Genomic DNA, 13,266 nt, shown 5'->3' with positions numbered 1-13,266 from the left:
AAACACGTTTTTTCATAGTCATCCTAATACAACTTAGATAAAAGCGCTAAATCGATTATTTTAAAAGATAGAAAAGAACTTTGTTCTACAAAGTTGTTTAATATAACAACTACAACATTGTTGAACTATGTTTATCTCTATCTATAAAGATAGAAAAGTTAGATTTTTCATTTCATCGATAATTTTGGTCACCCTATTTTTGAGAACATAAAAGCACTCTATCTTATGTAACAACTTTGTCTAAGACAGTTTTTGTCTAAACAATAACTATCTCCCACAAAGTTATTTTTAGCGCTTTCTATCTGAGTTGCATTAGGGTAACTATGAAAAAACGGGTTTTTTTACTCTAACTGTTATATTTAAAACTCTTCATCAAAATGGTCTGCGTACAACTTTTAGAACTTATTAATACCAACATTTTGCGATGCAGAACATGTCATTATCTCAATCCTGATCAAAGTTATTGATGGTAGGCCGACGAAGAGATGACCTTTAGTTCCCTCGTTGCATTCTCTTTCATCTCCTCGATCGACAGAAATCTCTCCACGAAGTGGCAACTTCAACTTGGGGAACAAAAAAAACGCACGGGGCCATATCATGTGAATACGGTGCTCGCTCGATGGTATTTACTTGATTTGTGGTCAAAGAATTCAGTACAATTAGGACTCGGTGCGATGGCGCGTTATCATCATGGAAAATCCAATAATTGTCGGCCCACATTTCCGGCCGTTTCATATGCCGTTCAATATACAATTTTTTTCACTTTCTTCACGTTTTCATCGGCGTTCGACGTTGATTGACATCCAGAACGAGGCAAATCTTCCATCACTGTACGACCACTTCTAAAGTTTTTATACCACTCGTATGCTCTTGCTTTGGATAGAACAAACTCGCAAAACGGTTTTTGCAACATTTTCAGTACATCGGCACACGAAATTTCGTTCGCAACACAAAATTTCAAAAAAACTCTTTGTTCAACAAAATTATCAATAGTAAAATGCGACAAATTGAAAAAGTTGAGTTGTTGAGATTTCAATTTTAATTTACTCAAACACGAAAAATAACATAGTTTTGAAAATCGCATATTAAATAGAGTAAAATCTGTTCTTTCAAATTCCGTCAACAAACATTTTTTTATGTTTGCCCCAGAAAGAATGACAAACAAATGAAAAGAGCGTGTTTTTTGGGAAGAAACATAAATAACTTTGAGTAAAGTGGAGATATTGACAAGTTCTGCATCGAAAAATGTTTGTATTAGTAAGCTCTAAAAGTCTTTCGGAAACAGTTTGCATGTAAAATTTGAAATATAAAAGTAAGAGCAAAAAAACAGTTTTTTTCATGGTGACCCTTACGTAACTTAAAAAAAAGGCGCCATATCGGTTATTTCAAGAGATAGAGAAAAACTTTGTTCTACAAAGATGTCTCAACTAATTGGAGTTACAATATTGTCGAATTATGTTCACCTCTATCTATAAAGATAAGAAAGTTAGATTTTTTATTTCATCGACAATTTTGGTCACCCTAGCGCTCTATTATGAGTAACAACTTTTTCTAAGACAGTTTTTGTCTAGAGAATAACTGTCAAGCTCTAAATGCTAATTTCCACTTGAATGCATCTCCAGGACCATTGTGCATTGTGCATTGATGTACAGCTTATATGATACACGTGGCCGAGTTGTTATCGTCTTGAATATCATGCCGTGGCCTTTGGGTTTGATTTTCGTTCTGCTCGGAGGATTTTTCGATTTCTAAAAATCTAAAAAAAAAATTTTTTTTTTCTAAAAATTAGTGGCCATGCCACTAATTTTCTAGAGCTTAACATTTAGAATGCATTTTAGGTGTGTGATTTGGCATAGATTTTTTTCAAATGGACACTAATAAAAATAACGCAAGTAATACTGCGTTGAGACGGCGAAGTTGCTGTAGGAATATTAGTACCACTGAAGAATAAGAAGAGATGTACAGTTTGAAACCAATTTCGAAAGATAACACGCGTTGGACGTACGTTAATGAAATTAGAACTCAAATGCAACTTTGTACAATTATTTCTGAAGATTGTGCTAACGCAAATAATCTCATGGACCGAATTACCATCCGTGAATGGAATTGATTATAATTCCAATAGGCATAATGTTGTAGTTGTTTTCAAAAGTTATCGAACAAAACGGTGAATATTCGAATCATCATGACTACCATGCAAAAATAATGGATTTCTTTTCACTACAACTCAGAAGTGGTTAGGATAACAGCATTATGGACACTACCCACCTTCGGACGGCTTTCCTTTCCTGGCACTGGTGGTCTTGGTCCACTACACGTGAGGTCATCAAATTTGTATGATGAATACTGACTCATCGAAGAAGAGCTTGTGGTTTTCCGTGCGCGGTACGGAAAACGAAAAAGTGCATTAATTTCGGCGTCGTCGTCGTCGGCTTGGTGTCGACAAATTTTTACCTCTTTGAAGCTCTGTAATTTTTCGACTGTAGTTTGTCGGAATTGTTAATTGTTTAACAAGAGTGCGGTTTGTCCAGCCCAACGCAGCAATAATGAAATGCTTCCGCTGTTCTACCCGTGGCTGAGCTGGGGCGATGCGTAAGTTTGGAAGCAAGTGAGTTCAGCCAGATGATGTTTATCTGTAACGAAATGTGCGAAAAAATTATGTGGTTAGAGTGTGGAAACATAAAAATGCATGGTTGCGAAATTGAGCAATTACTGCGGTTGCCGTGGAAGAAAAACCACGCCGCTCTAATGAAAATGTTCTATCAGCCCTATTCATCTGTCAATCTTCAATCCTGGAATTATGTTTCGCATATTCCACGCTTGAATTCACTTTTTCATTTCCCCCTTCGCTCTTCGTCCATTGTTCTGCTTCGGGCCAGGATCAGTACAGTAATTATTCGGTAAAAATGAATATGGCACTCGTACAAAGCTTAATGGCGATTTTAACAATTGAAATTCAGGGAGAAACAGCAAAAAACGACGTTACCCAGAGTCAAAATCTATTTCAATCCCTTATATGTGAGAATATTTGTTATCAACGAAGATGGTTCCCAAATGCCAAAAGCGTAGCATGAACATCCGCATGCTAAGGGCGAAATGTTTGGAATATACTTCTTTCTCCCCCTATTTGCCAAAGAAAAGGATCTCAACCGGTGGTAAGTACATTAACAATAAATCTCGAAATCGACCGTATGCCCTCTTTGGTTCATTCCTTCGTGTCACTCCTTTCATCCAGCCTCGGCATTCATTCTTTTATTGTCCCTCGGTATTCCCATTTTATTTCGAACCACCATGCCTTGCGCAATGCAATGCAATTGGTCCGTCTGATTTGACGAATCGCGTCGCAGCCTGAAAAATGGCTGCTGTCGATTGTTGTTTGGTGACATTTTGTCAGAAGAAGGCATTTCATGGAGGTTAAGATTGAAAGCGCCAGTGACTTTTTTGGTGATATTTGGTTTCTAATTTTTTGCTCTTGTGTGACAAATTGACACTTTTCTTTTAACGGTACCACCACGGGGATGTAGAGTTTTTTTTACTATTGTAACTACATCTTCGTTTTCACGTTTGTTTAGCCCTCTAACGGGCCGTGACAACTAGGCATGTAATCAACACAAACTACAATACAACATGTTTACATGCTAAAAGACGCAAAACAATTTAAAACATTAAAAAAATGGTGGCAATGTAGTTTCCACTGCCCGTATAACGTAAAATGTTGGTGGCAATATAAGCTGCCACAGCCCGTGTAGCGATTAACACTTGATGGTAAACATGATTTTTTTGTGATAAGCAATATAGTAAAAGGGTTAATGAGGGAAGTCTGATCAAATGAATTGTGAACGACGATTTTTTTTCACGATTTTAAGCTTGTATGATTGCTTATGATATGCTTGTATGATAGCTTGTATGATTGTAAGATACAGTTTCAAGGAATATTGTACAGTCAGTAGGTGTCAGCTTTTAGTGGCGCATTTACACTAGCATGAGCCTTGTTTGATTCGTGGCTAATTTAGTTTCTTTCTCGTCCCTGAAAAAAATCGCGGAGCAGATGTCCATATCGATACAATGAATGGTGTTGTGTGTGTGTGGAATGTGTCATGAATTTGTCTTTACTCGAAAGATTATCATTGACAATTTTTATTTCGGTTGCCGGCATATACTTGCCTCTGATGACTCCTTTCGAGTCATCAGAGGCAAGTCTATGCCGTCCAATTTTCTATCTGTTTTTGCAGCAGTTGAGGCTATATATTAACTATGATAACGTGGCGAGTGTTGTCTTCTAAGGCGTCAATCATCTTTACATACCAGGTGTGAAAAAGGACCTTGGACCGAGAAAAGAATGGACAACTATCCACGAAGGTGGCCACATATCGTCTGACATCAGCTCGAATTCCAAGGATTATCGCTACTATCAAAAGGAAGATTCGGAAAATGACGAAGGATCACGGGATCAGAGATTTTACGGCACGGATGGCCGTAAAAGAAGATTGCAGGGCACGAAAAAAACTCAAATGCTTGACAACCACATCCGGGAGCGATTTTCAAACATTTTTTCAATTTCCTTTCCCACTAGAAGATTATTTGTTAACCCAATTCATGAATTGTCTTACTTTTTTTCTTTCTCTGAATTTTTTTTCTGATAAACAGAATATCAATATTACACATAAATTAATAAAAATATATCAAATTGAAAATTTACAGCTTTGCTGAAAATTTAATTTAACTGCAATAGTTTAATTGCATTTCTATCGGCCGGTTCTGAATCGGTGTAGTGTGCGCATATGCATATCGATCCATACTGATTAAGTCGTCCGACCAATTAATCGGCCAACAAAAGTCTGCAGTCTGCGTGGGCTCTTAATGTCGAAGATAGCTCAAATTTTCAATTGGGTTCAAATTGACACTTTGTTCTCGCACCATGCAATGGTCTGTAAAAAGCATTATAATATACGTGAAAAGAGGATATTGTAAAGAAATAACGAGATGGAAAAGCAGTGTTCTTACGTTAATGAGCGATAACAGGCATACAATTCCAAAGAGGTAAATGCGATCGCAATGGTAAAATATTTGAAAAAAGGAATAAACTTTATGAGCATGTAAAAATGAATTATCTAAAGCAATTTTTTTTAAACAGCAATTTTTCATGAAAAATAACTCATTTTCAACAAAAATTGTCGCCATTTTGGCAATTTTTCGGGTTTTCAAAAACCCCTATGTAACGCTATAGGTATTGTCCTAAAATTTCAAAATATTCATTGGAATTCGTTCTGCGACCCCGTTGTTTCAGAACCGATACCACTAGGTACCGATTTTCAGACAGCATCCTCGCATCCAGCTGTCAACAGCATAATAATCATTATCGGTGCACTCAAAAAATCGAAAACACATCTTCAAATATACCACAAATAACGAACAAAATACTCGAACACTTCACTTTATTCCTAACATCCGAAAAAAATCACAAAAATTCACTATTTTTCGACCTTTCAGGCAGGGGCTCCCCTTAAATGAGTTTAAAAGATTCTCTCGAAATTACACGATTTGCTTGAAATTACGGGATTTTTTTTTGCGCGGGCATCAGTCGTGTAAAAAGAGAATTCAGTATACAACCAATATAATCTAATAATATTTTTTTTGTATCAATAATGCATTTCTATTTCGTCGCGTTTCGTCGTATTCTTGAAACTATGTTTTCCCTCCCCAAATCCTCTCATTTTAAATTCGTTTTTTGTCAACTTGTTCCATACCATACTGATTAAGTCGTCCGACCAATCTATCGGCCAACAAAAGTCTGCAGTCTGCGTGGGCTCTTAATGTCGAAGATAGCTCAAATTTTCAATTGGGTTCAAACTGACACTCTGAGGCGGTCATTCAATGAGATTAACCTCCAGATCGACCCCCATGATTTGGGCCACATATCCCAATCTATTGTATAATAGTTCTACAGATTACATTCTGCTGTGCGTCGTCGAATCAGAAATCAGCAAATCCAGCCTCTCTTTTTCTGCCGAATGGTTTTGAATGTTCTTGTTGCTCGTTCGTATACCACTTTTGCGTTTTGATCCTCTCCCCCGATCCATCAGTAACACTTTCAAGCTGTTGATGCTGAAGAATAATATTTTGAACTGCTCAATGGCATAATTCATACTTCAAAGCTATTTTCCGTTGAGATTCGTTACGTTCCCATGTGAGAGACAGCAGATCATTTATGTGATGCTTTAGCAACTGGGCAACTGGTTCATTTTTCTGATACTAGTGATTGCTAGTGAATTTGTTGCTTTTGTTGCTGGAAGTTATTACGGAGTTTGACGCCAGTGCCCGAAGTACTGATACACTCAGAAACCGTACTTTTGAATATGGTTTTCGAATCGTTCTCCAGCCAATTTTTGACAGGGTTAATAGAGGATGCGATTATCAGAAGCCTTCCAATTTCGCACTGTTTGTCCTTCTAACTTGCACTTACACTGAAGTAAATGTACACAGCGAAACTGGCTAGTTGAATACTTTTCTTATCATTATCGTTCCAATTACCGTAATAATCAAGATTCTTATCGAATTATGTACAGCAGTGATAAAAAAGAATAGAATTTTTTTCCTGATTCAGGTTAACAAAATTAGCCCTGCTTTTTTTCTATTTTCTTGTTAGCGATATTTTTTTTTATCCCATTTATTTATTTAAGGCTCATTAGCATTTTAGCTGTAACAGAGCCGAATTTTAATCGTGTACATGTCACATGGTTATCATATCTATAATTAGCACATTACACAGTTGCCATTCGCCAGTATTCCTTCTATACCATTACATATGGTACATTCACACAGTAGCCATTTAGGCGTAAGGGTATTCTTTCTGTTCTTCCATTATCCAGTTGGACCACCGGACAGCGGAGACAGTTGATTGATCATTGTTGAGTTATTTATAGAACAGTAGCCCGATGTGTCTGGCAGAGCAGAGCAGTTGTATGGATGAATCGATCTTATTTCGACCGTGGATCGATCTCCATCGCTGATGATTGTTGCGTGGACGTAGCTATTCTGTAACAACACAAAGATGGTCAATGAGGGCCCTGAGTTTTGAACTCACGATCGATCGCTTACTAAGCGAACGCGCAACCAATGTGGCTACGGAGACCCCCTAGTTAGCGATATTATTGCAAGCGAAATCTATTTGTTTCATTTATACCCAAACGATCTCTGAAATGTATGTGTCATTACTGGAAAAGGCTATGATTGGTTGGCGAAAACCTTGCTACTAAAAATATTATGTAAATTTCAGCAGTATAATGTATTAATTCACATTGTTAATTCGATATTTAACACGTTGATACCTGATTTTACTGGGCTTTCCATCCAGCCCGCATCAAGAGCGCTTGAACAATATCTTTGAATATATAGAAAATAGTCAAAAATTCGACTAGAAAGTAGTCACATTTTGTAATACATCCGAAAACAATGCCTGTAACTGTCAGTCTCAGTGATCAACGCTCATTCTAAAAAAACCCTATCAAAAAACTCAGTGTTGGTCTCTACACCCAAAATAAATATTTTGTTCATTTTTGACATCCTCATACTTTACATTAAGGCAGTATTCTAGTCTAGAAATTTGAAAAAAATCAAAAAAAATTTCCTTCATATTTCTGTAGATTAGGCATTCATGAAAGGTCCTAGAAAGGACTTATCGAAAATTTCATTATTTACCGAGCTAGAGCCATTTTAGTGATGCGGTATCTAACCTGGTACGGCCATAACAACGAACTTCAAACGCGTTTTTCTCGAAACTAGTTTATTCAAACTGGCCGATTCATGTAGAAATTATATGAATACCATCTGTATGCATTTTTCTATCAATTGAACCTCTGAAAAATAATATTTTTCAAAATTTACTATTTTTCAAAAATCGAGAAACGTAAAAAAAACGTTTTAAACGTTATTTTGTTTTTCAAACGGCCGCCATTTTGTCAAAAAATATGTTTTTGACTTGTCCGAGCTTCATGCGATAGCGGCATCTTTGCTGATTCAGAATCTGTTCGATTTTTTCGTTTCAGATAACCAGAAGGGCTGGAATCGTGTACGCCATGGCACAACTTTTTTTTGAACCCCCTCACTTTATCAGCTTGTAACTATTCTAGTTATGAATATTTTTTCTCCGTAAAATTTTTGTTTTATTGTTAAAAGATAGATGAACAAATAATCATATAATGGATAGTAAAAATACTCTGTTTTATTTTTACGGAGCTCGAAAAAACGTCCGAAATTCATGTCTCTACACTAGAATACCACCTTAAGGGGGGACCCGGGTCTGAAAAAATCGATTTTTTTTTGTTTTTTGCATTTTTGGGAAGCTTATCCTCTCAGAAATGTTGTCCTAGAAGCACAACAATGTCGATATTTGATTTCGTTGGAAAGATACAGCGAAATGTATGAGGATATAGAGATATAGTATTGCTATACGAATTTTTAAATGCGTTTTTCTCGAAACCATGTTTTTCAAATGGTGGTATCGATATCTCAGGATCTACCCGACCGATTTGGTTGAACTTTTTTATGAGCAAGTGAAAATGAACTATCTAAAGCGTTAATATTTTTTAATATTAAATACTAGCAAGGTACCGATTTTCAGACAGCATCCTCGCAACCAGCTGTCAACAGAATAATAATCATTATCGGTGCACTCAAAAAATCGAAAATACATCTTCAAATACACCTTACACAAAGAACAAAATACTCGAACAATTCACTTTATTCCTAACATCCGAAAAAAGAATCACAAAAATTCACTATTGTTCGACCCCCCAGGGGTCCCCCCTTAAATGAGTTTAAAAGATTCTCTCGAAATTACGCGATTTGCTTGAAATTACGGGATTTTTTTTGCGCGGGCATCAGTCGTGTAAAAAGAGAATTCAGTGTACAACCAATGTAATATGATAATATATTTTTTTTAATAAATAATACATTTGGATTTCGTTGCGTTTCGTCGTATTCTTGAAACTATGATTCCCTCCCCAAATCCTATCATTTTAAACTCGTTTTTTGTAAACTTGTTCGGCTGGGATTATAACTTCAAGTTGAGCCCCGCAACCAACCAGCACCAGCAACGAAAGCATCCGGACGGTTGCCACTAAACTGGACCAACAACACGTTGCTAGCTCGCTGCTTAGCCAGCTGCTTAGCAATCAATACGAACCTCAGGAGATAATAACACCCGGAGGGCGCAGGTTAAAATCGTGAGCTGAACCAAATGAAAAATGCCCAAAAACAAATATTGGCGTTTCCAGGCATTCAAGATCGTTCGAACTGCTTAAGAATCCGAGGGAAATCCAAACAAAGTTTGTTTTCGCACCATGCAATGGTCTGTAAAAAGCATTATAATATATGTGAATAGAGGATATTGTAAAGAAATAACGAGATGGGAAAGCAGTGTTCTTACGTTAATGAGCGATAACAGACATACAATTCCAACGAGGTAAATGCGATCGTAATTGTAAATAAATTTGAAAAAAGGAATAAACTTTATGAGCATGTAAAAATGAATTATCTAAAGCAATTTTTTTTAAACAGCCATTTTTCATGAAAAATAACTCATTTTCAACAAAAATTGTCGCCATTTTGGCAATTTTTCGGGTTTTCAAAAATCCCTATGTAACGCTATAGGTATTGTCCTAAAATTTCAAAATATTCATTGGAATTCGTTCTGCGACCCCGTTGCTTCAGAACCGATACCACTAGCAAGGTACCGATTTTCAGACAGCATCCTCGCATCCAGCTGTCTCAACAGCATAATAATCATTATCGGTGCACTCAAAAAATCGAAAACACATCTTCAAATATACCACAAACAACGAACAAAATACTCGAACACTTCACTTTATTCCTAACATCCGAAAAAAATCACAAAAATTCACTATTTTTCGACCTTTCAGGCAGGGGTCTCCCCTTAAATGAGTTTAAAAGATTCTCTCGAAATTACGCGATTCGCTTGATATTATGGGTTTTTTTTTGCGCGGTCATCAGTCGTGTAAAAAGAGAATTCAGTGTACAACCAATATAATCTAATAATATATTTTTTGAATCAATAATGCATTTGTATTTCGTCGCGTTTCGTCGTATTCTTGAAACTATGTTTCCCCTCCCCAAATCCTCTAATTTTAAACACTTTTTTGTCAACTTGTTCGGCTGGGATTATAACTTCAAGTTGACCCCCGCAACCAACCAGCACCAGCAACGAAAGCATCCGGATGGTTGCCACTAAACTGGACCAACAACACGTTGCTAGCTCGCTGCTTAGCCAGCTGCTTAGCAATCAAAACGAACCTCAGGAGATAATAACACCCGGAGGCCGCAGGTGAAAATCGTGAGCTGAACCAAATGAAAAAGGCCCAAAAACAAATATTGGCGTTTCCAGGCATTCAAGATCGTTGGAACTGCTTAAGAATCCGAGGGAAATCCAAACAAAGTTTGTTCGCGCACCATGCAATGGTCTGTAAAAAGCATTATAATATACGTGAATAGAGGATATTGTAAAGAAATAACACGATGGAAAAGCAGTGTTCTCACGTTAATAAGCGATAACTAGCATACAATTCCAACAATATCGCAATTGTAAAAAGATTTGAAAAAAGGAATAAACTAGCGCTATTGATTTGAATTCAATGGATGCACCCAACAGGAGCTGTATGTGATTAATTTCCAAGGAAAACAGCAGTAAGGTACAATACGGTACAAATCTTTGCTTACCTTCAAACGAACGAATGGAATTGAGGTAGAGATAGGTTCATGAAGCGTTATGATTATGAATTGGCAAAAGAATTGTTGTGAGAATCGTGAAAGAGAACAATACCATCGATTTTGTACCTCTCCGAATTTGGAGTTGTTCTTTCTTGAAATTACATCGAAATTTAATCCTCTCCATTCGTCAGTGGCGAGTAGTCCTGACGGAATATGAAAATAACGTGCTTCACTGAGTTAACAACATTTCAGATTCAATTACCTAATGTTCCTCCCGTACCGATGATCACGAAATGCAAACAGAAGCTACGGCTTCGATTGACTGTTCCGTTTCTAGGTTTGCACAAATCGACAGCTGTGGCTATTATCGTTAAAAAATTATAAGTTGTTGGATTTTTAAAATTAAAAATTAATAAATTTCCGCCATCGCAGCAGTTGTCGTGCTGTATGTGTGCTCGAGTGAGAGCTCCCCTCTAGAGGCACAATCGAATCTTATTCTGTTCCGCTCTTTTCAATATCTGAAGGGTTCTTTTTTATTTCTCTTTTACCTTGCGCCTTATTTATTTTTCAACCAACATAGAAATTTCTGGCCATTATAGTGTGTTTATTTAAAATACAAACTGGAAAAAAAATGCAAAAGGGGCTGGAACCTTTGTATGTGCCCCTTCTGCTATCGGAGGGAAGGGATTAAGAAATATAACGAGGGTAGGTACAGTTCGTACAGGAATTGATGGATTTTGCAACGATAGGACAATCATGCAACTTGCAATATGATAATATACTTGTCAATACGCGTGATTTTTGATTGGAGGGTTGAAATTGAATAATGATTGAATGAGATGAAATGTGGGAATCACGCAGAAAAATCTAGAATTTATAGAATTTGATTATTTTCAGAATATTTCATAATTATATAATCTCTGACTCAAAAATTGGAAGCAGAATTCAGGGGTTTGTTTAAGGAGGTATTCTAGTGTAGAGACACGAATTTCGGAAGTTAAAATAAAACAAAGAATATTTTTACTATCCATTATATCATTATTTGTTCGTCTATCTTTTAACATTAAAACGAAAATTGAACGGAGAAAAAATATTCTTAACTTGAATAGTTAAGAGCTGATGAGGTGAGAGCGTTCAGAAAAAAGGTGTGCCATGGCGTACACGATTCCAGCCCTTCTGGTAATCTGAAACAAAAAAAACGAACAGATTCTGAATCAGTAATGATGCCGCTATCGCATGAACCTCGGACAAGTCAAAAACATATTTTTTGACAAAATGGCGGCCGTTTGAAAAACAAAATGTGGTTCAAAAAGTTTTTGTTACGTTTTTTTTTTAAATAGTTAAATTTTAAAAATATCGTTTTTAGAGGTTTATGCGATAGAGAGATGCCTGCAGATTGTATCCATATAAATTCGACTTTAATCGGTTCAGTAGAACTTGAGATATCGTGTACGCCAGTTTGACGTGTATGCGCGTTAGAAGTTCATTGTTATGGCCATACCAAGTTAGATACCGCATCATTAAAATGGCTCTAACTCTGTAAATAATAGGATTTTCGATAAGTCCTTCATAGGGAATATTCTTGAATGCCTAAACTACAGAAATGTGAAGGAAAAAAGTTTGATTTTCTAGACTAGAATACTGCCTTAAATACATGCACACTTTGCCGTCCGATGACACTACAGTGGTTACATGCACATAGTATCGCTGAGTGGCCGGCGACAGTACTTTAGTATCGTTTGCATTCTGTTGGTGCTTTTTTGAGGTAACAATAACTTACACACTTATGCTTGTTTAAGAATAAGCGAATTTTTCAGGTGCGAAATTGGTTCTTGCGAAATGTTTTCGCTAAAAACATTCACATTGAATTACGAAATCATGCGAATTTGTCAAACTATCGTCTTTACAACCAAAACAAGTTGTACGAGATTGGTGAAACAAATTCATATTACTCAGAAATGTTGTATATCTTGTATGTTGTATATGTGTATATCTTGAACTCGATACAATTCAATATAAGGATATTCAGTAGAGTATAAATAGAAATTCGGAAAAGTATTTATTATCCTGCAGCAAGCTTAAATTTTGCTTAAATCGTTCCATCGATGTGAGGTTGGGCTGGATTTTTTTAATATCTTGTTGCACCCATCTTGATTGTCTTGTTCCAGCTTTCTGATTTGGGTAGAGGCAACTGTCGAAGTAACGCGAATTTGTATTTTTTTTTATATTTTTATAAATGAAGGTGGAAGGGGAATACGGACATGTTAAGAAAAACTTCAATTATATCTTTCGAAGCTCATGTTTCCCTAAACTTGAATGCAGTTTCTTGTAATTCAAAATACTGTTTTTCGAATTATTCGGCCAAATGTTTTACAAAGAAGTGTTTTTCAATGGTTTTTACTGAAATTAAAACAGACCGAAATGCAGTTTTTTTTGCGATTATTACCCGTACATATAGTGGGGGGGGGGGGGAATCTGGACAGTTTGGAAATATTTACGTATGTATATCTTCGAAATTTTATGAAGGTATGGGAACATGGT

The 13,266-nt window shown here is 36.4% G+C and overlaps 1 protein-coding gene across 2 annotated transcripts in view; it reads right to left on the bottom strand.

Moving 5' to 3' along the window:
• LOC129777988 (axin) overlaps nt 1–13,266 on the bottom strand; it is a 52,149-nt gene that overhangs the window by 14,940 nt on the left and 23,943 nt on the right. For both annotated transcript variants that reach the window (XM_055784606.1, XM_055784605.1), the window contains exon 3: nt 2,269–2,633. In XM_055784606.1, the coding sequence (XP_055640581.1) occupies nt 2,269–2,355 (87 nt within the window). In that variant the 5' untranslated portion in view covers nt 2,356–2,633. The remainder of the gene's footprint in view (nt 1–2,268; nt 2,634–13,266) is intronic.

This window comes from Toxorhynchites rutilus, chromosome 3 (assembly GCF_029784135.1).
Source record: "Toxorhynchites rutilus septentrionalis strain SRP chromosome 3, ASM2978413v1, whole genome shotgun sequence".
Classification (NCBI taxonomy): Eukaryota; Metazoa; Arthropoda; class Insecta; order Diptera; family Culicidae; genus Toxorhynchites; species Toxorhynchites rutilus.
The sequence above is the reverse complement of the archived record's forward strand: the minus strand, read 5'-3'. Positions and strand labels throughout refer to the sequence as shown.